The 24,952-nt window shown below is 36.3% G+C and overlaps 1 protein-coding gene across 2 annotated transcripts in view; it reads right to left on the bottom strand.

Annotated features, from left to right (window-relative positions):
- Nucleotides 1-24,952, bottom strand: part of DROSHA (drosha ribonuclease III) — a 70,518-nt gene that overhangs the window by 23,317 nt on the left and 22,249 nt on the right. For both annotated transcript variants that reach the window (XM_027657431.1, XM_027657432.1), the window contains 9 exons: nt 24,200-24,369; nt 19,555-19,679; nt 16,283-16,382; nt 13,294-13,401; nt 8,736-8,843; nt 6,199-6,337; nt 5,459-5,519; nt 3,502-3,561; nt 1,460-1,559 (listed from right to left, as the gene is read on the bottom strand). In XM_027657431.1, coding sequence (XP_027513232.1) covers nt 1,460-1,559; nt 3,502-3,561; nt 5,459-5,519; nt 6,199-6,337; nt 8,736-8,843; nt 13,294-13,401; nt 16,283-16,382; nt 19,555-19,679; nt 24,200-24,369 — 971 coding nt within the window. The remainder of the gene's footprint in view (nt 1-1,459; nt 1,560-3,501; nt 3,562-5,458; nt 5,520-6,198; nt 6,338-8,735; nt 8,844-13,293; nt 13,402-16,282; nt 16,383-19,554; nt 19,680-24,199; nt 24,370-24,952) is intronic.

The raw sequence follows: 24,952 nt of genomic DNA on the forward strand, positions 1-24,952 counted from the left end.
CCCACCTCCAATGTCTTACACTCATTTTCAGATCTTGCATACAGCCTTTTTTGCATAGGTTTTCGCTCCTCATTTTTTGACCACAATACATTTCAGATTCTTTTTAAAATTTCTGCTACAATGCCCCTTAAAAGCTACAGAAACTGTTAGATCCTCAATTAAAACAGCATTCCACAAGCTCAAGAAAAGTTGAGAAGCTGAGAATTATATTAAGTAAACTGAATGCAACATGACACTGCAGTGATGAAACCAGGAACATCATACAAGACACATGAAACTTGGTATATGCAGATATCTAATATTTACAGTTGTATCTAATATAATTACAATTTTTAAAATGTTGTAATAAAAATTTTCAAAAATTGTCCATGTACAGTGGTAACGGCTGTGAAAAGACCTTAATATGAGCTTTCCTGATGCAGGTTTAAAAACAGTATCATGAATTCAAATGTCAGGCACCTCAATACCACATTTGTAAACAAAATTCTGATTTGAAATTATTCAGTGCTTACCTAAATCAGTAAAGAAAGCTTTGGAGAAAAATAACTGTGTTCACTCCCTAGCCTATGCCTCTCCTGAGAGCTGAGCAAAAAGATGACATTAGAAATCACGCTTTTTTTTTGGCAAAATCTCAAGATTGGATATGCTTGTTTAAGTTACTGTGTGATTACAGACAGGGAAGATTAAAGAGCAACTTGAAAACTATCAGTAGTACAAAGTGGATGTGTGTGCACATGTGTAGCTTAATCAATCACACCAGTAAGTGTTTAAAAAAAAACAGCTAACAAAATCAAGAATGAATAAGGGAATACCTATCTATTAATAGAGACTTTCTATATGATAGTACCACACCTCAGGATCATATAGAAATATAAGAAGTTCTGTCATTCACAGAATTAAATGAAATAGAATTCTGAGGCACCTCAACTTTTCCCATGAGATAACAGAACTCTTCTCCAAAAGCATTTCTAACATATTTCGTTTTGACAGTTCACAGTTAATCTGAAAATGACCGCATAGGTTACGGAGCAGATACAGTGATTTTTTTCCCCCCATTTTCTCTACCACCTGCTGCCATGTTCTCCCTACATATTTTATGAGAAAGTCCTTTTATAAACATCAAGTTTGTTTCTTTTCCTTCACAAAATTTCTACTATCAGTTTCATTACCTATGCACATTAAAGGTAAATACAGACATACCTTCAACATAAGCTAGAAACTTACCCTTCTGCCTGCAAAAATTCCTACTTCCAAAAACATGCTTTGGAGAAAACACTAAATCCTACTTCATCTTTAAAATCTACTTTCAAACTGAAAAGAGTTCCTGTATCCCAAATCTTGTACTCAAAACACAGTAAAGAAACTGATGTTCAAAGCAGACAGATCCCTCAAGAAGCAATCCACACACCAATAGTATTCTAAACACAGGTGTCAAGTACAGAGACACATAAAACTGTACCTTAGCCAGCATGGCCAGGTGTTGGTTCTGTACGATGGCAGTGCGGTACGTAGCTAATCCTCCTTCCTCCAGAGTGGGAAACAGATAGTATAAGTGGACACTGAAAAAAAAAACCAAACAACAAATCAGATGCTGTCAGCATTTGATTAAAGATGAACCACATATACCTCTAGACAACTGTGACTTTCCCTCAGACCCTAGCTGATAAAATGGGTCCCTTCCCAAGGTGGAAATTCACCCTGAAGTAAGGTGAAGAAACAATGCCCAATGCTATTTGATGGGTTAGCACTGCCAAGAGGGGTGGAAGAGTGCTGTGTCTCTACTGGGAAGCACATAATATCTAGATCCCTGCCATGACCTCCAGTTCCCTCATCTGAGGTTTCTATCCATCAGCAGCATTGGGTTCAGCAAAGTTGACACCTAGAGGATGCTGAAGAGTAAAGCACAAGGGAACCCTCAGACTTGAGAAACTCCACGCTGCAGGTCAGTGCTTTCAGTGCTGCTGCTAATTCAGGCCAGACCAACAGCATAAGTTTCTTAGAGTACTTTTAAGAGATGCTAATGGAGACAAAGAACAGAACTCAACAGCTCGTATTTATCAAATGTATGAAGTCATTAATGCCCCAGAGGAAAAAAGAGTAAAAATCACAGGCTTTCAGCAACTTTTAATGGTATTTCTCATCATGCAAGTAAGATAATTCATAGAACTGAAACAAAACAAGTAATTCCGCAATCCAATCGAGATCTGAATAATGAATCAATGATTTTGAACACCTTCATATAAGACTATCTAACCCACGTTGAAAAAAATTTAACACACAGAGGGCTTTCAACATCCCACAATTAAAGCAGTGTTGGCACTAATTATTACAATATTTTATTAACTTGGTACACAGGGAGGAAAATGCAGATGGATAAAGATTATTTAAGACAAAAACTGCTATAAAACTTAGAGACAACCTAATAAAGCATCATAATTCACAACAGCAGACACCTAAAGCCAAAAGACGTAGAAAAAAAAAATCTGACTTAAATAGGTGCTTACATGTTCTATTGAACTGAAATAGAGCTCATTTTTTTTCTGAATAGAGACTAAAGTTAGCTCAGAAAGTGAACTGATGGTTGATGAACAATGACAATGAAAAATGCAAGACATTTTAATCAGCAAGTCTTCCATTTTATCAGCCTGTACTGTTGTAAGAGTGGAAAAGGCCATGAGTTTTAAAGGCAGTGGAGACCTTAACAGGCTAATAGTTTTTAATATCACGTAGCTAATGGCTAGTAGAGGCTAGCAGAGAATAGAGACAACAAAGGCAGTTTTGTAGTTCAAATAACAACCTGGCTTAAAGAGCAGTTCACTAGTAAACAAGACTACTCCCCTATTAAAAACAGTAGAACAAAGCAGCTGAAAATGGATTATAATCTTTACTTAGTGCAATCTACATGGCTGCCTCTGCTACTCAGGTAAGATAGACCAATGGAGATAACAGGTAATATCCCTGTATTATTAACTGATTTCAGAATACTCAGACCAGAACTAAAGCAATCTCTGATGAACCCTGTTTTTTTTTCATCACTTCTAAATAAATGACATTTGTGCTCAACTATTTTATTTACATACAGATTTTATGGAAGCTACAGCCCTAATATCTAGAAATAAAAGAACACATTCAATATTACCAATAAATGTTTCTCCCTTGCAACTAGAGAAAAAGGATCTATGGAAACAAAATGTCATGCCAAGAAAAATATCTCTTTTTTAAAAAGGGTACAAAGTTCAACTTGTCTGTAGCTGACTAATCTCTAACTTAAAACAACTTAAAATCACACTCCAGGAAACATAAAGTCTAGCTTTTAATTTTGTAATCTTTCTTGTTTTATCATCAGCACTGAAAGAGAGTTGTGTGCAGATGTGCAGGTCTAAATATCAGGTAGGACTGCAAACATACACAGTCATAAAGCAGACACTGAAAAGCTTAATAAACCCAACAGTATGATAATACCATACAAAGGTGAGAACTATTGAAGAATTCCCCATTTACCTTGTTAAGAACTCCACCACAGCATCTCCCAGAAATTCTAAACGCTCATTGTGGTTAATCCTGAAAAAGACACTTTATGGTTTACTATCAGCTAGTAACACATGCTGGTTATTTTCAGAATACAATTAAAATAGAAAAAAATCAGAATTGATTGCTAATTAGCCATGACAGTCATTCTGGCAGCCTCCCCCACCCTCTCCGGGTTACTGTCCTTTCCAAAACAAAGTAACAACTATATGAATCGTGAGACTCAGGACTGACATCACCATCTTTGAAATTTCCTTATGTTCTATTCTGAGCTATTGTCAGAGCTTCACAAATGGAGAAAGAAACAGTACCACTGACTGGCCCTGAGGTCGGGTTTCTTTGTCCATCAGAGGGTACCAGGGGATTGAAACAAACACCCTGTCCTCAACCTTGTGGATGCAACTAGGCAGCTGTACCTAATTAACATCAACACCTGCAGGGTGGGATGACTGCAAGAGATTGTTGCTGTGGCAGAGCTGTGAGGCAGTAAGTACTTTCAGTTTTCACAGCACTTTTAAATGCCTTGTTTCCTGTAAGTTCAAAAGAAAAAATGGCTGTACAAGAAGATGCATCCAAAGATGCCATTAAAAGCTAGTAGAATCTTTTATTTCCTGTGTTCTCTTCTATCATTGCTCCTGATTTGCTTTTGTCTTGCATAAAGTTTCATTTCCTCCAAGCTCTTTGCCTGCTTTTAACAGGACACAACAGCTGAAAATATGCCAGTCTGTCTTCGAATATATACAAATTTCTGATCTATACATCAAAGCAGGTAAGCAGCACTGTTTTTGACTTGATGTGTGATTGTAACAGAATCAAGGTCATTGCCATAGGAATGTATTTATTTTTTTTTAATCCAGAAGATCCTTCTCAAGTGTTTGGCAGCTTTTATTGTAATTTGCACTCCCCCAACAATTTTACAGTTAGTGTAATTTCTGAAATGGCAAGCTTTTGTTATGGGCTGAAAGAATTCAAGTACCTCTGCTGGGTAAAACAATGTATGAGCAAATCTACAATTCCTCCGTGTAGCAACATAGCAGAAAACACAGGTCACTCAGAAGTGGGACTTTATATCTGTGTGTCATTTCACAAGAATTAATGCCATTTAGCCTTATCTCATGTTATGTTAAAAGGGCTGAAATAAGCTTGAAAAGAAAAGGGCATGGTCTAGCTGAAACAGCATTTGGGGAACAATGCAACTATTGTTTATGCAAAATTCAACTTCTCTTATTTCAGAGATTTCTCTAAAATTATGACTCTTAAAAGGCACAGCACTAGTTAATTAAAATACACTCAGCCATCTAGTTCATGCATTTAGGAGATTTCACATGCAACTGCTTCTTACGTTAGCCCTGTGGGTTTGGTTTACTCAACTTTATCTTAATATGGTGCCTGTGGCTATAAACAACATCTTAAATATTATTAATTTGCACAGAATTCTTAGTGGTCATTTAAGGATTACTGTATTACAACATTAATGATTTTTGCATCTGTCAAAATTAGACCAGTAAATCAGTGAAGCCCATGTTCAGCATCACATTTGTGTTAACAAGGTTCCAGGCCAGGAAGGTACTACTCTGAAAAAACATGATGGAGAATCCAATTTATAGCAATGATAACAACAACAAATCTTATTTTTTATTCTGCAGAAAGCATCAAGGTGGCCTTTTAGTCCTCCTCATTTCAGGGATCAACAAAAATGATAACATTATCTGTTAAAGCCTTCCTCAGGAGTTTTCTGCAGGCATGACCAAACATTTAGTATGTCACTGCTAATGGAGGTTCAGCACATCTTCATAATATAAAAGTCAATTCAAAATTACTTTTCATTTCTACTATTTGCCAAAGCTGTTGCTGACAGTAAGTTGGTTGTTTCTATTAAATATCTCTCTCTGCAACAGCTTTCCTATCTGCAAACAACTATTTTCATTACCTGGAAGGAGCTGGATCATCCTGTCCCAAACGGGACATAATATTTATCAGGGTGTTTATCCCTAGAAATATAAACAATGCACTATTAAATAAACAGCCACTAATTCAATTTGAATACACATAGAAAATAATTACTCAAAATGTTATTTTGTAATTGCTGTACAGAAGATCATTCTGTTATTCACAGGGTTTATTATTACAGCAAATATAATCCTTATAGATGTTTTCTGCCTAAGTGACCACAATTCTATTACACCACCATTGTATTTTTGCATTTAGAGAGCCAGATAAAAATACCACCTTTGCATGAAAAAGACATTCCAAATATTAGATAAACAATAAACAATTTACTTCATTACAACTGAATATACTTCTAAGGGGTAAGGAATATTCTGCAGCAGACAGACCACATGTTCACATTAATAAGACTTTTTACAAAATATCCTCCAGTTGGCTCACCATGTTGATCAACAAACTAGGAAAACAACACCTGCCAAAAATCAAAGAAAATACATAATCCCATTTATTATCCTTGCTTTTCCCCAGCTCTTTATCTGCTGAATTAGTTGCAAAATCCAGTCTTTTAGAAAGATCTCACTGATGTCTGTGTATAACCATTGAAATCCTTCGCTGAAGGGATCTCTCAAAAGAACAATGGCCAACAAAATGATAATGGACAAAGGGTGTTCATACTGATTAAGTGTGAAGTAAATGAAAAATGTTAGTGGTGTAACAGCATACCTTTTTTTCTCATGTGTATATGGTGAACTTTTCTATCTCCATACTTTGGCTGTCGAATCCCACAGTTGGATAAGGAATTTCTGGCATGATCTGGATTCATTCCAAAATTTAAGTGATGGCTTGGATGAGTCATGGCGAGCTATAGTGTAACACATACAGGAAAAAAAAGTCTTAGATGTATTTTTGCAAATGGAAGAAAAACATTATCTAAGAATGACAGCTACTAATTGTTATTTTTCAGTTTGAAGAAAAGTTACAGAGTAATGTAGTCAATCAGTACCTTGGTTCCAGCAATTTAAATGTAGGATGTACTATTTCAGATCTCAGAAAGAAGCAACATTTCTACCCAATCATCACTTTAACTAATTAACTTTCAACATTTTTTTTCTTTAAAGAAAAATTAGTTGAGAAGAGAAAAAGCATGAACTGTCAATTTGCCCTAAGACTTTTGCTTACCAGCTTTGCTGACCTGATTTCAATATATTTGCTTATTTAAACATATATTCTCTCTAACATTGAAGTATAAATATTCATATAAAAAATACAAGCAATTAAAAGAGCTTCTCAACCATCCACATTTGCATTATTTAAGTATCTATAATGCTTTCCTAGTTCAAAAAAATCAAACAACAAGTATATTACTCCTGACACAGTTATTCACAGAAGAACTCTTTCCCCCATGACTATACAGGGCTCACTATTCAGTTGGAAGTAAAGAGAAATGGCAGCATTCTATTTTACATTTGTACCACCTGGCATTATCAAAAGCTTACTCTGCTGCTGACACCACCACTACAAAAATGGCAGCAGTAAACAGAACTTCAGCTTGCTCTCAGAACTCCATCCTGCAAACTCATACCTTTTCTCCTTCTTTACACATACACAGCTCAAAATGTTCTTCATGTACAAAAGTATGTGAACACAAAGCTTGTACATAAGAAAGAGATACACTGGCAAATTCAAGCTGTAGAAAGTTACTTCTGACATACTTGCAGAACTGGTGCTGCAGACTATGAGCAAAGACATTCAGTAATTCATTCAAGCGTTCTCTGTTGTTTTCTAAACATAAGACTTAGAGAGTAAAATTAGATTTAATCAACAATAAGAACTTCCTCCAAGTCCTTTTAAATTCCTTATTAATATTAGTAAGTTTGCTGTAATTGCACGTTCTCAAATTCTGTTCCATCTGAACTGGATGGCACATTACAGCTTCTCTGAATAGATAAATTAGTGTAGTCTTTTTTTTTTTGTCTATACTTTAAAAAGAATATACTATGATAAAACAGGTAAAAATCAATGCAAAATTATACAACTAACATCGCCTATGCTTAAGTAGGTTACTGATGCTATATATATATTTCTTTAAGTTCTTTCTCTTCTGGAAAATGTTTGTAGGTTTTAAATACATCTGTGCAAGGATCAAGTATTAAAAAGCACATTTGTTATAACCAAACATGACTAATGCTTATACACTTGATTTTTATGCTTTCATCTCTTTTCAACTGGAATTTGCTTTTTGGTTTGTGTGTTTGGTTTCAACATTTTGAACATTTCTATCACTGCATTTTTATCTTTCACATTAAAACAAAGGCAGCCTGGCAACAACCAAACCCTAGAAGGTGCTCAATGTTTGATGTAACTTTCAGTAGGAAAGGTCTGGAAAACAACTTCAAGAAAACAGAAATGCTACAAGAAAAAATATCTCTGTAAACCTCTGCTTAAATTAATTTGGCAGTAAATCTCTAGATATACACAGGAACTGCCATGTTTGAACTTAGTTCAGTCAGTGGAGAGAGATGATGCTTATTTCAGGAGAAATCCCAAAAAGAAGTCCCCATTTGTCTTCACTAACTTCAGAAAAAGTCTAAGAGGAAAGGAGCAACCATGACAAGCATCAGTCTGAGAGGTGATCGATTCCAAATATGCACTAACATAAAAGACTGGTTATGTGACATGGATGCATTTAAAACAAATAAGAAACTCTCCTCTCCAGTTCCTACTCCTGCTTGTTAATGCAAAAATTTCATCATGTACTTGCAGAAATCAAGTGCTGAACAGAAATCCGCAAATTTCTATTCACTAGCTATGAATGAAAAACAAAAAGGCAACACTTTAATTATTCTTTTTTGCAAGAACAGACTATAAAAAGAAGTAGCAGGGCACATACACTCATGTGCAGAATAACACTGTATTTTCCACCGATATCTAAAAAAATAACTTAGATGGAAATAATGTATACTTGACAGTCTTCTCAGTAAGCATCTTTTTATCTTTCTACACATTACAAGCAAGTCCAGAATTACCACGGTAGCAAAGGCAGGTGTATATCTGCATGCCCAACAGACATTTCTATCTAGAAGTCTCTTGGGAAAACTGAAACTTTTGAAAGATCTGCAGTGGAAATAATCAGGCACATGCAAGCTGTGGCAATGTAGCACATTTCTCAAGTTTGTACAGCAGGCAGGGTTAAGGATAAACTCAGGAATATTCTAAAGACAAACCATCAAGAAGCTGTTTTTTTTTTTTTAATATCTTACCTGCAGCAAACACCTATCTCGAAAAGTGTAGCCTATCAATTTGTCCAAATGCATCAGACACTGATGGTAGCGCACATGGTGGGTGAGGACAGGAAGCATCATTGCATGCTAAAAAACAGTTGGAATAAGGAAAAACATTGAAGTTCAGTGTACAGGGTACTCAGCTGACTAAGTTATAAAGACGAACACTTTCCATTTGCCACAACACTGAGTTTTAGTGTTTTGGTTTAAATGAGGAAAAAAAAAAAATCATGGTTTCCCATCCTTCATTATCAGAGCACTTAAGTAATTGTATTGGTTCATCTGCACAGCTTTAACCACTTCTTAACCCCTTTTAAACAACTTTAATCAGCTTTCACCAAACAACATTTGGCTACTCACAGTCACTCCATTTTCAAGCACAGTTATTAGTACTTTGCTTTATTTCCTTTTGAGGAAGAATTAAGGGATTTTTGAAATGCTGTAGTCTGGCATTTTTTGGCCCTAAGTGCTAAAGAAATATCAGAAAGGTTGCTGTTTGATCGTCTAGGAAACAGACAATATTTTTCTGTTGGGGAAAACGTCAATAAAATTGAAAAAAACTCAACAACTCTACCTTGTAACAACAGGAGTCTCCCTCTTTAAGTATTTTAAAGCAGAAATTCTATGCTAATATTGACTTTGGATGCATCTGGGTTGAAATAAGCAAGTAGTACAGTTTATCGGTACAGTAGTACAGCAAGTATGATATCAACATCACAAATCTTCCATAAGAATGAAAAGAGATAGAGGAGAAATGCAGGATTTAAAAGACTTTTGTGCATGTGACTTTTTGTGACACTTTAATTTCTTCGAATCATTCCTATTAGTGACATGACATGAATATATTCAAAAGAATGGTGTGTTTTAAGGGCATCAAAATATGATGGCTATCACAATTAATTTCAGAAAAAGGATTGTGAATGATTACAGGAAATGAGTATATAGCATGGAGAGAAGCAAGAAAAACAAGCACACAAAGTAGATGATGTATAATTTACAGAATAAATGACATTACAGATTTCTGCAGGTCACTAAAGACAGAACAGCAGAAGATACAGACTGTCGAGTGTTACAAGATCAAGAAATTAAGACTAACCAATGGCACTACTTTCTGTTTAAGTATAAGACTGTGAAATTCTTGAGAAATGAATGCAGAACTGAAAGGTAATCACAGAATCATTTAGAGTGAAAAAGACCTTTAAGATCATCAAGTCCAACTGCTAAACTAACACTGCCAAGTACACCAACTAAACCACGTCCCAAATGTCTTTATAAATACCTCCAGGGATGTAACTGCCACTTTCTGGGGCAGCCTGTTCCAGTGCTCGATAACCCTTCAGTGGAGAAATTTTCCCTAATACTCAATTTTAAGCTCCCTTGGTACTATTTGAGACTATTTCCTCTTGTCCTGTCACTTATTACGTGGGAGAAAAGGCTGACCTCCACTTCTCTACAGCCTCCTTTCAGGTAATGGTAGAGGTCAATAAGATCCTCCTTGAGCCTCCTTTTCTCCAGGCTAAACAACCCCAGCTCCCTCAGCTGCTCCAGACTTGTGCTCCAGACCCTTCACCAGCTCCATTGCTTTTCTCTGGGCTTGCTCCAGCATCTGTCTTATAGTGAGGGTCCCAAATCTGAAACCAGGATTCAAGGTGCGGCTTCACCAGTGCTGAGTACAGGGTGACAATCACTGTCCTGTTGGCCATATTATTATTGATACAATCCAGGATGCCACTGGCCTTCTTGGCCACCTGGGCACACTGCTGGCTCCTGTTCAGCCAGCTGTCAACCAGCACCTCCTAGTCTGTTTCTGTTGGACGGAAAGAACCAGATAACAGCAAGAAAAAGACTCCCTGGATTCCTGAAAGGCAGAAAAATGCAAAACCACTCCAAGCAAAATAAGAAAGTGTAAATGAAGTTTTATTTTGTTACCATGTCACTCATTTAGAGTTTTCTCAGGGTAATTTATAAGAACATTCCCCGTTATTGCTATATAAACTGTAAAAGTGTGCTTCATATGTGTTCCTTCAGAGAAGGAGTTAATGGAAAATCCCAAAATAAGTCAACACAAAACTGTTTCACAGGACAGTTCTGCCTCCCTGCCTGTATGCTCCACTGTACTAGACAGAAAGAGTCGCTCAACAAAGGTTTAACATTCTTTGTAGCAATACATGTGGTCCTACCTTTGAGGACTGAAATACAAAGTTTTAGACTTTTATCAGCTCTAGTGCAGTGAACAAAGAATTGACAGATCCCTGGGAGCACACAGAAGGACTTTAATTTGACTCTTGCAATCATATTGACAAAGTGATGGCACTAACTACTCGACTGATTCAATTAATATCTGTCATCTTGGATTATAACTATTTGACGTTTCTGATGTTTTATGTATTTATCTCTTTAGAAGAAAATAAAATATATCTTTTAAAAATTTTATCAGGCTAAAGATTGGCTAGTGATTAAAAAGAGTCTTCTGAAACCATATAGCCACAGGAGTTATCCCATAACCTTGGTACTTGCATCTGGCTATAAACATACAGGTTATTCCTTTTCTGTTTTTAAATAGATACGATTTTAAATATTCTGGGTGCCTTTTTCTTGCTGCAGCTGACATGGCAAGGCAGAGACTCTCTCAGGTGCCCTCAGCTAGTGCTACCATCCCCCAGGATGGCAGATGCTCCTGATCTGAAGCTACTAAGAGGAAGCAGGTGATCTTAAATATTTGAAATGTATGATGTTCATGCTGAACACTTAACACTGCTATTGAGGGCATACCAGCAGCAATAATTGGGTGGAGTGGGGAGACGGAGATATCTTCTCAGCACGGCCCCATCTTATCAGACTTTATAATAAGTGCTGCCCAGCTTAGCGGCCAAATACTGCACTTGATCTACTGGATAACTTCAAGTGAGCCTGTCAGAACACAGCCATTTTAAATTTTTTTGAACATTCCACTCACCATTTTTCCTCCCCTTTCAAGCGGTTCATTTCTGAGACTGCAAAGACCAGTGTCATTACTGCTATGTTGAACTTAGAATAAGTATAATCTATCAAGAGTGACTTAGAAGACTTTCAATCTTCTAAACTCTAATGCTTTTAAAAGCAGTAATTTTAAATCGCTGCACTTTAGCTCTGCCCCCAGAGTTGATTTATGCATATTTAGTTTTAGTCTTCTTTAATCTGGGAAAAAGCATGTAGCAACAGCAGCAATCTTTCATTTCACAGACATACAGTTGCCTACTCTTGGCCTCTCAAAGAAATCAAATCAAAGGCCCTTCATACCAGAACTGGCTGCAGTTTAGATGTTATGGCTGCAGATGGGCAGAAAAACTGTGAAACAGCTTTACTTTCATCATTCTTTGGTGTTTTGCTGTCCTTCAACAGCAAACGAAAAGGAATATCCAAGACATTAAGAGATGAATCACAAGATATTCTGAGTAACACAGACTGGTTACAAAGCTCCTAAATTGGAAATTTACACTGTTTACTTAAGCTGTAAAAATAGATACAGTTCACAACAAAAAATTAGAAAAGGGCTGCAATTTTCCTCAGCTATGTGAGAAGATACTGTCCCACTATTCTCCTTCTTCCACTTCAGAAGCACTAGTAGAAGCACAAGAAACGTTTCAGGCAGAAAAAAAGCAATTTAAGTTATTAGCATTTCTTTCCCTCTAGAATTTCCCCTTTGGCCTTATCAGACTTACAACAGGATTTCTACCTACACCTTTGCCTAGCAACCCTCCAAGTTTATACTTCACACTGTTAAGTTTAATATTAAGTTGCATACATTTAATTCTTGAATTCATCTCCAGAACAACAGCTAAAAAAATAATGCAAGTATACCTCTAGAATAATTATTTGGCTGTTATAACTACTTGAACTTTACTATTACAATATTGTATAAAAATTGCACTTATTTTTTCATATCACAAAGCTGGTGGCTGTCAACTGCTTCAGAATAGGATCTGACAGATACCCTACTCCTTGGAGATCTTTCCTTGGAGATGTCATGAATATGAAATATAGTATCTGAAAGATATCTTTCTACTGAGGCTTACCTGTTTTAATCCAAAAGTTAGTTACGGTGGGTTTTTGGTTTTTTTAACTTTCTTTTAAGTAAAATGATATTTCTTCATGCTTCCGTGTAAAACTTGGGTTTTTTTAAACTATCTAAATAGAAAAACACAATAAAATTAAAATATCTAAAACCAACCTAGTTGGTGGATTAAGAAGACCTTAGAGGTCCACAGTAGACTCAACATCCAGCCTTCAAGGTGGACATTCCTAAGCCCTCTCCTCTGTGTTAATCAACCAATGGCAAGCAAATCAAAATTTTAAAATATCTTTTTTTTGTGTGTGAAGGGAGTGCACAGGACACTAGAATAGTTCCCTAAATCAACAGATCTTACTGAGTTGATTCATTACTTACTAATGCATTTCCATTTGGTTCTTCAGTCTAGAACTGCAGCAAAACTTTGAAAGAGGTAAATGGCAGCTTTCAAGAAAGAAAACAAACCAGACATCTCTGCAGTTTAGTCACCTGGCAGACGTCAGAGCGTATCCCAGTTTTCCAGAATCCCTGGCTGCTCAACTCGACGGTCACTTCACGTCTCATTGTGTTCTTCTGACGAATTTTTTGCAGTGCTTCCTAAACAGGGAGAGAACAGAACTCCTATGAAGAACTTTCTACAACAAAGCAGTATAAATGTGCACACGAGTGCGCTCACAACACCCATTTAAGGTTCACTTTTAGTGTGTAGTTTCTAAGGCTCGTACAAATCTGTTAAATGCTAATCACAGACTGTGGCAGAGGTGTTAGAATACAGTGTAAACAGAGGATTTTGGTAGACTAAGAACAGAACAGAGTTACTGTATTTTTTACTGCAAATTACAGAACAAACCAGTCCAACTCATACATCCAGTATGATAAACAAGAAAGTTCAAGTGCTTATAATGAAAGCACCTTATTTATCCCATGTACAAAACAACCCCTTCACTCAAGTCCATCACCATGAGTACTCTTGGCTTGAAGCATTCAGTAGGAGTAAAACAGACTAAATAAAAGAAAGGCCTTGGTTTTGTGATCTTGACTACTTTGCAATAGTTTCTGTTGAACAATGTTAGTACCTCCAGCCTGGAAAAGGGGTCAGCATTCGCTGGTCTTGGAGACTATGATGATGAAATTTACCAATATTATTTCAATTAAAATACGTAAAAAATATCTGTTTTGCCTTGACCACTGCTGTTTGGTGTTGTGCAGTTTATTTGTCTCTAGAAACTATGAAAGGGTCGGTATCATTAAAAATTTTGACAGAATCATTAAAAGAAAATTTTTTCAGTAACAACGGAACGAAAGAAAACCAGATAAAAACAAATCATCCCTGGATCAAGATCTCCTGCTTCCAATGCTATAAAGCCCTGGGGTTGGAAGCTCTCCACACAGCATGAACTAACAGTAAAGACTCCCTCAGTGCTCTTCCTTCTTCAGAACATAAAACTCTTCAAAGCTGCAACCTATCCCGTCTCTCCTTCTCCTTTTCACTACAGGGCATTTGCTCAAAGCTGTCTCTCCCCAGCTTCCAGATTGAAGCCTGTGAGCATATCTGGGCAGGAATAGGCTCTGTTTTCTGTTCTGCAGAGACTCCTAGAGTAGTTCCAAGAGGTGCATCTGTCCAGACACAGATTCATCAAACCTCAAACACCTCAGTACAGAGGCATCTAGGGTAGGAGGCTGGTTAGCCCTGGCTCCTTTTATATTCAATGAAGGGGGATAAATGGCTTCAAAATGCATTTCTCCCTCCACTGACTTCAAAGTGAGCCTTCGGGTCCCAATTTATGCACCTGCTGTAAACGCTTGAAGTTAGGTTAAAAGGAACAAAGCCCCCAGGCATGACCTTGTCACAAATAATACCATTGCACAACCTCAGAGTAATGGATGACTGATGGTAGAGGGAATAGAGATGCTTACAGCACTGCACCCCCTTGTGCATTACCGAAAGTTATGTCATTGAGTTTTTCCTCAGATAGGTGCTACAGTATTTGCTACACCTAACTGTATTTCAGTTTGACTGGCTCAAAATATATGATTCATAATCTTTAAAAGCCCATGTACCAGTTAGGTACAGTCCTACAGCTCCTTCTGAGTTACTGACACCTCCACTGGAAAATACATAAGTTATCCTCACATAAAGCTTCTGCTTCAGCCCTGTATGCCTCTCTGATGGCAAACTACTAGAAAAACTTGCTATCATAGATAATACAGTCTAGAAACAAAAATCAGCAGTAAGTCCTAAATACAAAAAGAACATTTTATTTTTTGAAGCAAAATATGATCACCCCCTTAAAAACAATCCAATAGAATTTTACAAATGAGTCATCCATTACCCCCTAATGAAAAGATGCCCATACAACAATGCTCTTCCCTTCTACTTGCTCCGAGTAGTTGTGGCAAACAAAATCATCTCCTGTAGGGATGAAATTTTTTTTCCCCTTACAACTGTAGCACAGTTAAGACACAATGTTATGTGTTTTTTCTTATTTATGAGTAAGGAATCCAAAGCTTATTTAACATCAGCAAGAATAAAATGTTAACTAAGACTCTTGCTCATGCAACAGCATATTACACTTTGCAGCAATAGTAGAAATCAGGTGCAATGGCAAAAGTATCAAACACTTAGTTGCAGCCAAAGGTACACAATAAACTGGGGAAGTCTCAGGAATTAGACTCCCTGATTCTCATGGATCCTTCCCCACTCAGGGTAGTCTATTATTTTAAGAATAATTAGTATTTCTAATCAATAAATAGACATACAACACCATTTAATTAAATACCATCCGGTACCCAAGAAGTTAATTTCTCTTCTATGTACTCTTTATTCTCTACAGAGTACCTGATCGACAGGCACCAAAAAAATTCAAAGCTTCAGTTCAAGATTTTAAAAAAATAGATACCTAAGAGCTGTTTTAGTCTATATTTAGGGGTCTTTGTTTTTCTGATTTTAATTCCCAATTAGTTGAGCGTTTGTACTTTGGAAATGCTTATTGCTCATCACTTTTGTGGGGGAAAAAAAAAGAGAAAAATACACAGCAATCACACAATTTCAAGTCAAAGATCTTAAGCAATGCACTAAGATTACCTAATAAATTATGGTTTAACACCAAACACAAGGATGGCAGTTCTTATATCAGAAGAGAAATGCCTAAAATTATGAGCCAGTTAAAAAGTACATTGTGAAATAAAAAGTCCTTCTCTATGCTAATTCTTAAAACCATTAATGGCAACAGCTATAAAGACATTATGGTTCCATAATGATTATTTCTATCACTGGGTAAAAAACTTGCAGTAGTTTGACAGCTGAAAAAAGGAAAAAATCCCATCCAATAACAAGTATAGATAAAAATAAAATCTCTGTTAACAGCCTGAAAAGAAAATCTTTTGTGAAAGATTTCTATAAACAGGGCAGTCGCATGGCTTTATTCCATCCCGAATTACAGTGCTCAATTATCAATTCTAGGAAGGCCCAGCATACCTCTCTTTGTGATAATTTCTGTTTATCAGCCTGTTTGACTTTGGGACTATTAGCCAGTAGGTGACGCAGCTTCACATAACTTTTCCACAGCTTTTGGTATCTGAATGACAAAATCAGAAAACAAATATTTTGGTCAATACAATGAAAGTCTCTCACTGTTTGTCATTATGAACACACCAGCTGCTAATAATACACACAACGTACACAGACTGTCTATAAGCATCTTTTTGCTCCAGAATAAAAATAATCCCAAAGCATTTTCCAAGAGAGGTGACAGTGACCCTGCAGTTGCCCCAGCAGGGTGAACAAAGTAGTGTGCAGTGTGAGGTAAAGAACAGCAAAGCTCAAGGCAGATCCCAGGTCTCCCAGATATCCGCCAGTCCTCTCCAAAGGGCCACCTCCACATGCTGAAAAGACTTGCCTGTAACATAACAAATCAATTTAAGCAGGTGAAAACTCCCTCTTCTCTACATGGTTTGCCTATCCCTCACTGAAAAGCAGTAGTAACCTTTCCCAGGAAGTGTCTGTCCTTACATTTCCTCAAACATGAGGAAGAGGTCTACAAGTCATGCACAACATTAAGTTATTCTGTGAACAGTGAAATGAAAGTTTCGTTCCCTATGGGTTTGTGCTGAATGGAAACAGCAATTCAAGCTTTCTCTGTGGTTAGCACATACTTAAGGTTTCTGGTTTCTTCCAACCATCTAGCATTTTCTTATTTTGGGGGTGTCTAATTACACGAGTCTCAGTAATAGAACTTTTTTCTCAGTGAGAGTCTTTCAGCAATCTAGCACAAGCTTACACAAAACTTACTCCATTTGTAGACAACATCCCACATCCCACCATTATATTCAGCTGCAATTGACCAACAGGTTCAAAAGTTACAATGGGAGGAGCAACCAAGAGAATCAGGACAAGGACCTTGTGTCCTGAGGAAACAATGCTATCTTCAAAATATCACATCTGTAGAGTTTTTTCAAGAGAACCCATATAATCAGACTTTGAATAGGAAGCAGGGAATTAGAGTACAGAGGGAAGTTTACCCAAGTTATTTATTTTTTTCTTATATTTGCAATTTAAAAGAAGATCTTCCTCAGCACCAACTTGGAACAGTGGTTTTATTAGGAATTTTTAACATTAGTGGCTCAGCAACAAACGAAGCAGCAGCTCTTTTACTATTTCACAGTCTTCCCAGGATCCCACATTCGCAGGCAGATAAACAGATCTTTTCTTATTGGTATTTTTTCCATAGCTATTTCTCTGCAGCATGCTTGAATGTATACTTTCTGCCTCTACAGATGCTGGTATTTTTTCAGACTATGAACACATCTGAAATGGTCAATCCATAGATTTTTCTCATGCTCCGTTCTCTGCACTTTTGCAATTTGCAGAATAGCACATCTATTTCTGACAAATCACCATCCAAGGAAGAAAAGTGAGTACATGAACAATCAACCAAAAAGAAAAAAACAAATGCCACGAAGAGGTTTCAACCCTAAAACAAGAACCTGAAACCATGATCTACAATACACATTTTTCTGTTAGTATTGATAAGGGTGAAACAAGTTTTGTCATTGCAATTAAGTTTGAGAATTAATAAGCATATTACCATTACCAAAAAATTGCCTATTAGAAAAACATAAAAGACACATTAGAGGAAAATCTCCTCTGTGCATTACCAATTTCACACATACACCAGAGATAAACCTGAGACTTATGATGGCACCTCTGAGTTCTTTCACAAAAATTGCTTTGTTACTTTAACAAAAAGAAGCATACCTACATTCTGTTACCAGCTTTGAGGTGAAAAAAACCCAAACAAACCAAAACCAAACCCACAAGGAAATTTTAAAGAAAGTTAAAATAAAAAAGTGTGGGAAGAATAATGTTTGCATCTTTATACTGATTTCAATGAAAAGTACTAGAACTTCACAAATATTAATAAATTCAACATCAAAGTAGAGGTCATTCTTATATGTTTGAGTCTAATTATTTCCTTTTGAGGGACAAGAAAACTAAAAGATGAAAAGAAATAAAAGTCATCCTCAAGGCAAAAAAAGAAAAGTGTTCTTATCTGGATAACAACTCTTTATTCCCACTTCCTGCCATGTTAAATCTAAAATTCTCAGCAAGCAGTTGTAAAACAATATAACTGTCATATATGCATGAGTGTTTGGACCTCAAAACTGCAGCTGAAATATAACATCCTTAAAAGACACCAGAGGAAAATGCACGAGGAAAAAGACAACCTTAACTACACATACACCAGAGACAGACTCTATACTGTCAGCATGCAGAAAACAGATTTCCCAAACATTGGAAGAGTTCCCTGAAATTGTCAGAGCTAAAGAAAAGAATTGGGAACAAAATCCAGTGATCACTTGTACATCCCTTCATGAATCCACAGTGAAACAGTATTTCTTGCTCCACCCGAAGTCCTGATTCCCTCTCCACTCCTTCTCAACATTCCTCCCAAAATGTATCAGGATACAGAAGGTACAGAGAAAAGTAGTATGGATGCAACAGCTTCCAGGTTAGGAAACACTATGTAGACTTGATCTTTCAAAGTACAGAAAGAGACGATTAAGTAGGATATGGCAGTATGCAAGAAACATAAATGTCATGAAGAAAGCAAACAGAAAATGGCTATATTCTTCCTTATTAGATGTGAGACTCGAAGTGCATCTAATTAAACAATTAAGTAGCAGTTCTGAAACAAAAGTCAGTCCTTTTTCATATGATGCACAATAGTACTGGGGAAGTGATTACCCAGACTCTTCTCCCTGTCAGTAGCATAAAATTATTCAAAAAGTTATTTGAGAAATTTAAAGAGGAAAGAACTCGGGGCTGTTAAACAAAATGACATAAATATATCTTCTAGCTGAGAAGTCTGTATGCTACAGACATTAGGAAGTTTGGGTAAGTATTTCTCCCTCTGTGCTTTCCTGTTTCACTGTTCTCTCTCTTAAAACCTGCCACTGGCCTCTCAGAGAAATAACATGGAGCTTCAGAAACTTTTCATCTGACACAGAAGAGCTGTTCTCAGGTTAAGAAATTTCATACTGCATATGCATGCATAATGCAGCATATTCTGAAGTAAGCCAGAAAAAAGTTATATCTTAGATTCTCTAATTTACAAGAGTTTGTGTCCAATGTCATAAGCACTAAGCTTTATATCAGGCTCAATTAAGCACATAAACAAGCCCTATTTAAGCCACAAATAACAACAGTAGTGAGTTCCTGAACAAAAGATGGAAGGAAAAGCATCTTACTGAGGATCTCCAGCATAACTGAGTTGAGCAGGTCGTATCCCAAAGTGCACAATAATAGGGAAAGTAATTACATCAGGATTGAACTGTTCACGGTCCAGTTGATCAATACGAACTGAGCTGGGTTTCTAGGAGAAAAACACAAAATACAACTAATTGACAACAGCTTCATGGAAAATTTTTTGCCTCTAGCCCACACTATCCAGGAACCATGAAGCAGCAATATTCCAAGTTTAATAAGATGCAAATGAACTAACAATTAATACTGTAATAAACATTTGGCAACTACAGTGACTGAAAAAAAGCTACTTGACCTAACACTTAAAGAGAAAATAAAAGCACATTTTAACTTTACAAGTCTGGAAATTTACAGTTTGACTATTTCCAAGAACGTAAAACAACTTTCCCTGGTCAAGCATCACACCAGAAATAAAAATCAGGATTAGCATTCTGGCATTCAACCTCCCATGTGCCTCAGCAGTTTGCTAAGATCAGGTTACCTCTCTAATTTTAGTTATGTTCCTCATTTCCCAAAGCAAATGAAGGCATTATCAGGTCCATTCAACCACACTGACTAAACAGCATCAAAAAAAATTGTGTCATGCTACTCTTAGAAAAGGCTCCTGAGTTGATGTGTACAATGAGGAAGACAGTCTTGTATAATGGGGAGACTTTTGCCCCTTTTACAGATCAAAACAAAAGTTCTTTTTATTGTTAAAATGGACAGTGTAAAAGGAGGCAACTTTTGCTTCAGCTCTCTAAACGCAGAAAATAAGTAATTGCGCATCACTGTAGCAGACATGCTGCTTACAGAGCTCTTGATCTAACATGTTTAAAAACTCATCTGAAGGTGCACAGTTTGTCTCCAAATAAACATCTCCATTACCTGTCAAGCTGCTTTGTTATGTGCCTGCTTACTCCCCTCTTTGCAATCAGCTGGATGAGGCCAGTATATTTTGCTTGTCTTAGGTTTCAGAAAGAGGGCATTACTTCTAGTTACCTGCATCTCAAAACTTCTCATTTAGCACTGAATTTCTCAAAGATGAGTTTCAGTGTTAGAGAAACAGCTCCCACCATTCTCTTCACAAAACAATAAAAACTGTGTCAAGAACAAAGCTTTCGCCCTTCAAAGCACCTTGGTAGAACTGTTCACAGGAATAATTTTCTGCATGGATAAGCAAATCCAATTCTATATATAAAGGTCAGCCTCATCAGGTGGCCATAATTCTAATCTATTCTAGAAAAACAAAAACTTACTTAAAAATTTGCTTTTCAAATATAGAAATATTTTCCAAGGGAAAAATGCTTCTCAGCTTTCCTTTGGATAAGATGACTAAACATAAAGTTACATCTCCCCAGTCAAAAATTAGGGGAAAAAATTTAGTTAAAATTTAACTACCTTAGTTAAAGCTGTCAGGTTTACAAAAAAAAAAAAAAAGGAAGAAAGAAAAGAAAAATAAATAAGAGAAAAATTTTTCCTCACAGCACTTACAAAAAGGGATTAGAACAAAAAAAAGGAAAGAAAAACATAGGAAGGATTTGTAGCAGACAGAATATTGTTCCTTGAACCAGAGCTGAAATTTATATGCCTTTGTGGGGTTTGCAGAAAGCCCATTTGAAAAGTTCATGTCTTCTCATAAGCTGTGTGCTGGTTCTCCCCACTCTTAACATTAAAAATGAGAATTTCTGCCATCCCTGCCCTCCTTAAAAAAGCAGCCTTGATACACCACTCCTCTGATAGCCAGGTCGGCAAAATATGATTAACAAAATATGAAACAATAATTATACTCAATACACCAATTATAATCAATGCCTTTTTAAAAATTACAGACAATATTTTTCTATTCAAATGATTCCCATTTTAGGTACTTCAATGTGATCCTCAAAAATGGGAAAAAGAGAGCCTTCAGTATACCTATAGAAGGGTCTGTATTAAACATATGATCTCAGGACTACTCAAAACCAGACTCCTGTTTATTTGTATGACACTGCCTTCAGTTTCACCACCCAGTTACACAGCTGTTCACAGGTGGCTGATAACAACCAGGACAAAAGAAGTTCTCCAAGACCTAATCACAATTGCTCCCTCACTGTCAGTTATGAGAGGGGGTAGCTGGGCTATGCCTTTTCATTTCATGATGAACACCAGCCTCCTCTCTGGTGCCATTTCTGAACGTTAAATGAACAAACAGCAACGTACAGAAACGCAGAGTATAAACAGGTGCACCAGCAGACAGGATGGAAGCAAATTAGATTATACTCTTTCAGAGTTTTATCCCTGTATTCTTTTAGAAGTGCTGTGATAGACCATCTAATAATGACAACCTTGCCTTTAAAATAACATCAAACCCAAAGAAATTCTAACAGAATAGAGGCCTGTTATCTTTGTTTCCTACTCCAAATCTCATCAACCAATCTAATGCTGACATTAGAACACATAATGAGATAGCATGCAGATGTATTACAGAAGTATCTTAAAATACACATATATATGTACTAGTGAGAATATCAGCAATACTGTAGGGGGAGTGAAGTATTAAAAGATGACTAAAATTTGTGAACTTTTAAATCTATTCCAACAGAAAGTTTCATCGAACTAATGAAACATCATAAATAAATTACATAGTTTTAAATAATACTGAACTATTGTTCATTGTTTAAGTGGGATTTATCTGCCTATTGAAGTTTTTTTCCCCTCCTCCATCATGCATATATACGCACCTAGCATTTAAAAAAATTAAAATACATATGTGTATAAAACCTAGATTTGATCACAAGAGGAATTATTTCTGAAGAGATGTTGAAGAAAAGAGCAAAATAAAATTTAGTGGGTTTACTTTGTTGTGTCAAGTGGATAAAATTGAATTGAAGAGCTGTCATTTTCTAAAATAGTTTCACATTGTCTTTCCAACAGAACTGTTTTATCTTCTAATGTTGTAAAATGCACAGATAATACTTTCACACTGTTTTCCCCTTGCTCAATACAATAGTACAGCAATGTACAAGAAAAATCCACAAACTAAGAAGAAAAACATTGTAATCTTGAAAGAAAAAACATGTTCTAATGATGCCATTATAACATGACATTTCAAAGTGCTACATATTTCTTTTATGCTTACATATTTTGATGTCCACATGCATCTCTAAACACATTGCCTAGTAGAATGCAAAGTTTGCCAGTAAAAAAATCAAACAAAAGCTCAATATTAACAATCCCACTCACAAAGAGCACTGACTTGTGTATAATACAGACATTTACAGTTCAGTGACACATGGAACAAGCATATATGCATTCCTTCATGCTAAACAAAAGAACAAGTTGTCAGATAGCTGAAATCAGCATATTTTCAGCAAAATCACTGAAGTTATGTCAGTGTATACCATTCAGACGCTGACAATTTGTGGACCAGCATGTACCTTGTACCGCAGAAACCACAGACAAGTTAAGGTTGTTAAGGCTGTCTAACAATTTCTATTATGGCATCTTGGTTTAGCACACATTTGAAGCAGTTGAGGTAGATTTTTCCACAGTAAGAGTTCACACATATTTTTGTATTTCATGTTCCCAGAAACAGTCCTGTTTTCTTTTTTAGAAACTTCTAGAGAGTTTTAGCCAGAACAAAACCACTCAGAGTGAAATCAAGGGAAAAATTATCCTGTCCAAGTTACTTATTATTACCTTACCGAGTAATTTACTAAATGTAATGCTGCCCTACTTAAAAATATGAGCTGGAAAAGAATGTTTAGCACGTTGCCTTTGCTGCAATGTGGGGACAGGTTTTTTGGTTGACAAACAAAATCTCTCCTTAGGCATGATATCAAGACACACTTTTTCTTCAGAAACTAAGAAGTTGAACTATGAGCAAAGGAGGAAAATGAAGTCAGAAAAAAAAAGATATTACAAATGAGAATGTTGCATATTAGGTCCAAAACACATCTCCACTACCAAGGCATCATCTATTCTTGTGACCCACATTTCTTAACGGTGAAAGTCAGAAAAACGGGTTGAATTCACATTACCACCATATTTGAAAGGAGTTGTATTCAGAGAACACATGCTTTAAAATACTAATTGTTCCAAAAATAATAAGGCCATAGGGGTTTCAAACTATGCACTGAAAATTAATACATGCATTAATTAATGTACACAAAATTCCTCAGTGTGAGTGAGAGCAACACAGAAATAATGTTGAAAAAACTACATAGGCAGAAAAACACTTCTTCCATATTCAGGGCATTATTTGAACAGCACACATTAAATAGAGCTGTCAATAGGGGGTCAAAAGAGAAAGAGGAAAGTAAATAGTAAATAGTTATTATTTCTGTGGTCCTGTGTCAGGGAAAAGAGAACGAAATCATGCACATAAAGACTGCCTGAGAAAATAGGAAAGTTTTACACACATAAAATATTGCCATTCCTTTTCACATGCACATTGAAAAAGCACCCCTTTGGAAATCCACCCCTCAGTAGAGCAGCAGAGGGTATAATTCTTCTCAGGGTTGGAACAAGTCAATAAGCTGTTCCTACAGCAATCTGCAACTGCCACTGGTCATCTTTTCCCTTTTCAATTTAGCCTGTAACAAACTGTCTGAAACAAGACATGTACATGTCATTGGATTGCTCATAAATGACAATTATTTGCTTTACCATGCCAGGGCTGGTAACAATCATCCCTTTGCATTCTTCTGCATATTTCTGCCATTCCAGTTCTTCCCACTGAAGCATGTTGGCAATCTCCTCTTCAGGCACCAGAGCTTTACTGCATCGTAACAAGTACAGAAGAATCTGATGCATTGACAGTACTTCTTTTCCTCCATCTTAAAATCATAAATAAATAAAATACATTTCAGAGATCCACTCTAAAAGCATGAGCATAAGACACAATATGCAGAACACAAATTATTTGTATGAGCAAAATAAAATGCAAAATGCTTAAGCGATCTGACAAATATGATGGCAAATGTTTTATTGATGAATACCGCACATGCATAAACACTTGGCTAAACTAAAGCAGTAACAGTAATGGTAGCGAGAGTAACAGTTTTATTGTACTGTAAAGCTAAAGTTTCTAACTTGCCTGAAAAAACTTTAAAGTGAGTAGGTAGAACAATCAGTTATGTTGTCCAGTTATATCTTCCTTTTCACGATTTTATCATCCTTTTTAAAACAGTAGTTAAAAAGCCCTTAGGCGTTATGCAGCTTTTTTTAAGAACACTCAAAATTTTACAGGATACTTCTGGATGAATGTAGAAAGCTATCCCAACACTTTAAAATCATCTGTACTGCTTACATGCTGTAACTGCAGTAATGAAGGCTAAAGAGCCTCATGCTGTCTCCTGTCACTAAATGAATCAAGGGCATGTGAAAATTGCTAAATATTTCTGAGACTCCAGGAAAAAT

The sequence above is a fragment of the Corapipo altera genome, unplaced genomic scaffold, assembly GCF_003945725.1.
Source record: "Corapipo altera isolate COAL_440 unplaced genomic scaffold, ASM394572v1 66, whole genome shotgun sequence".
NCBI lineage: Eukaryota > Metazoa > Chordata > Aves > Passeriformes > Pipridae > Corapipo > Corapipo altera.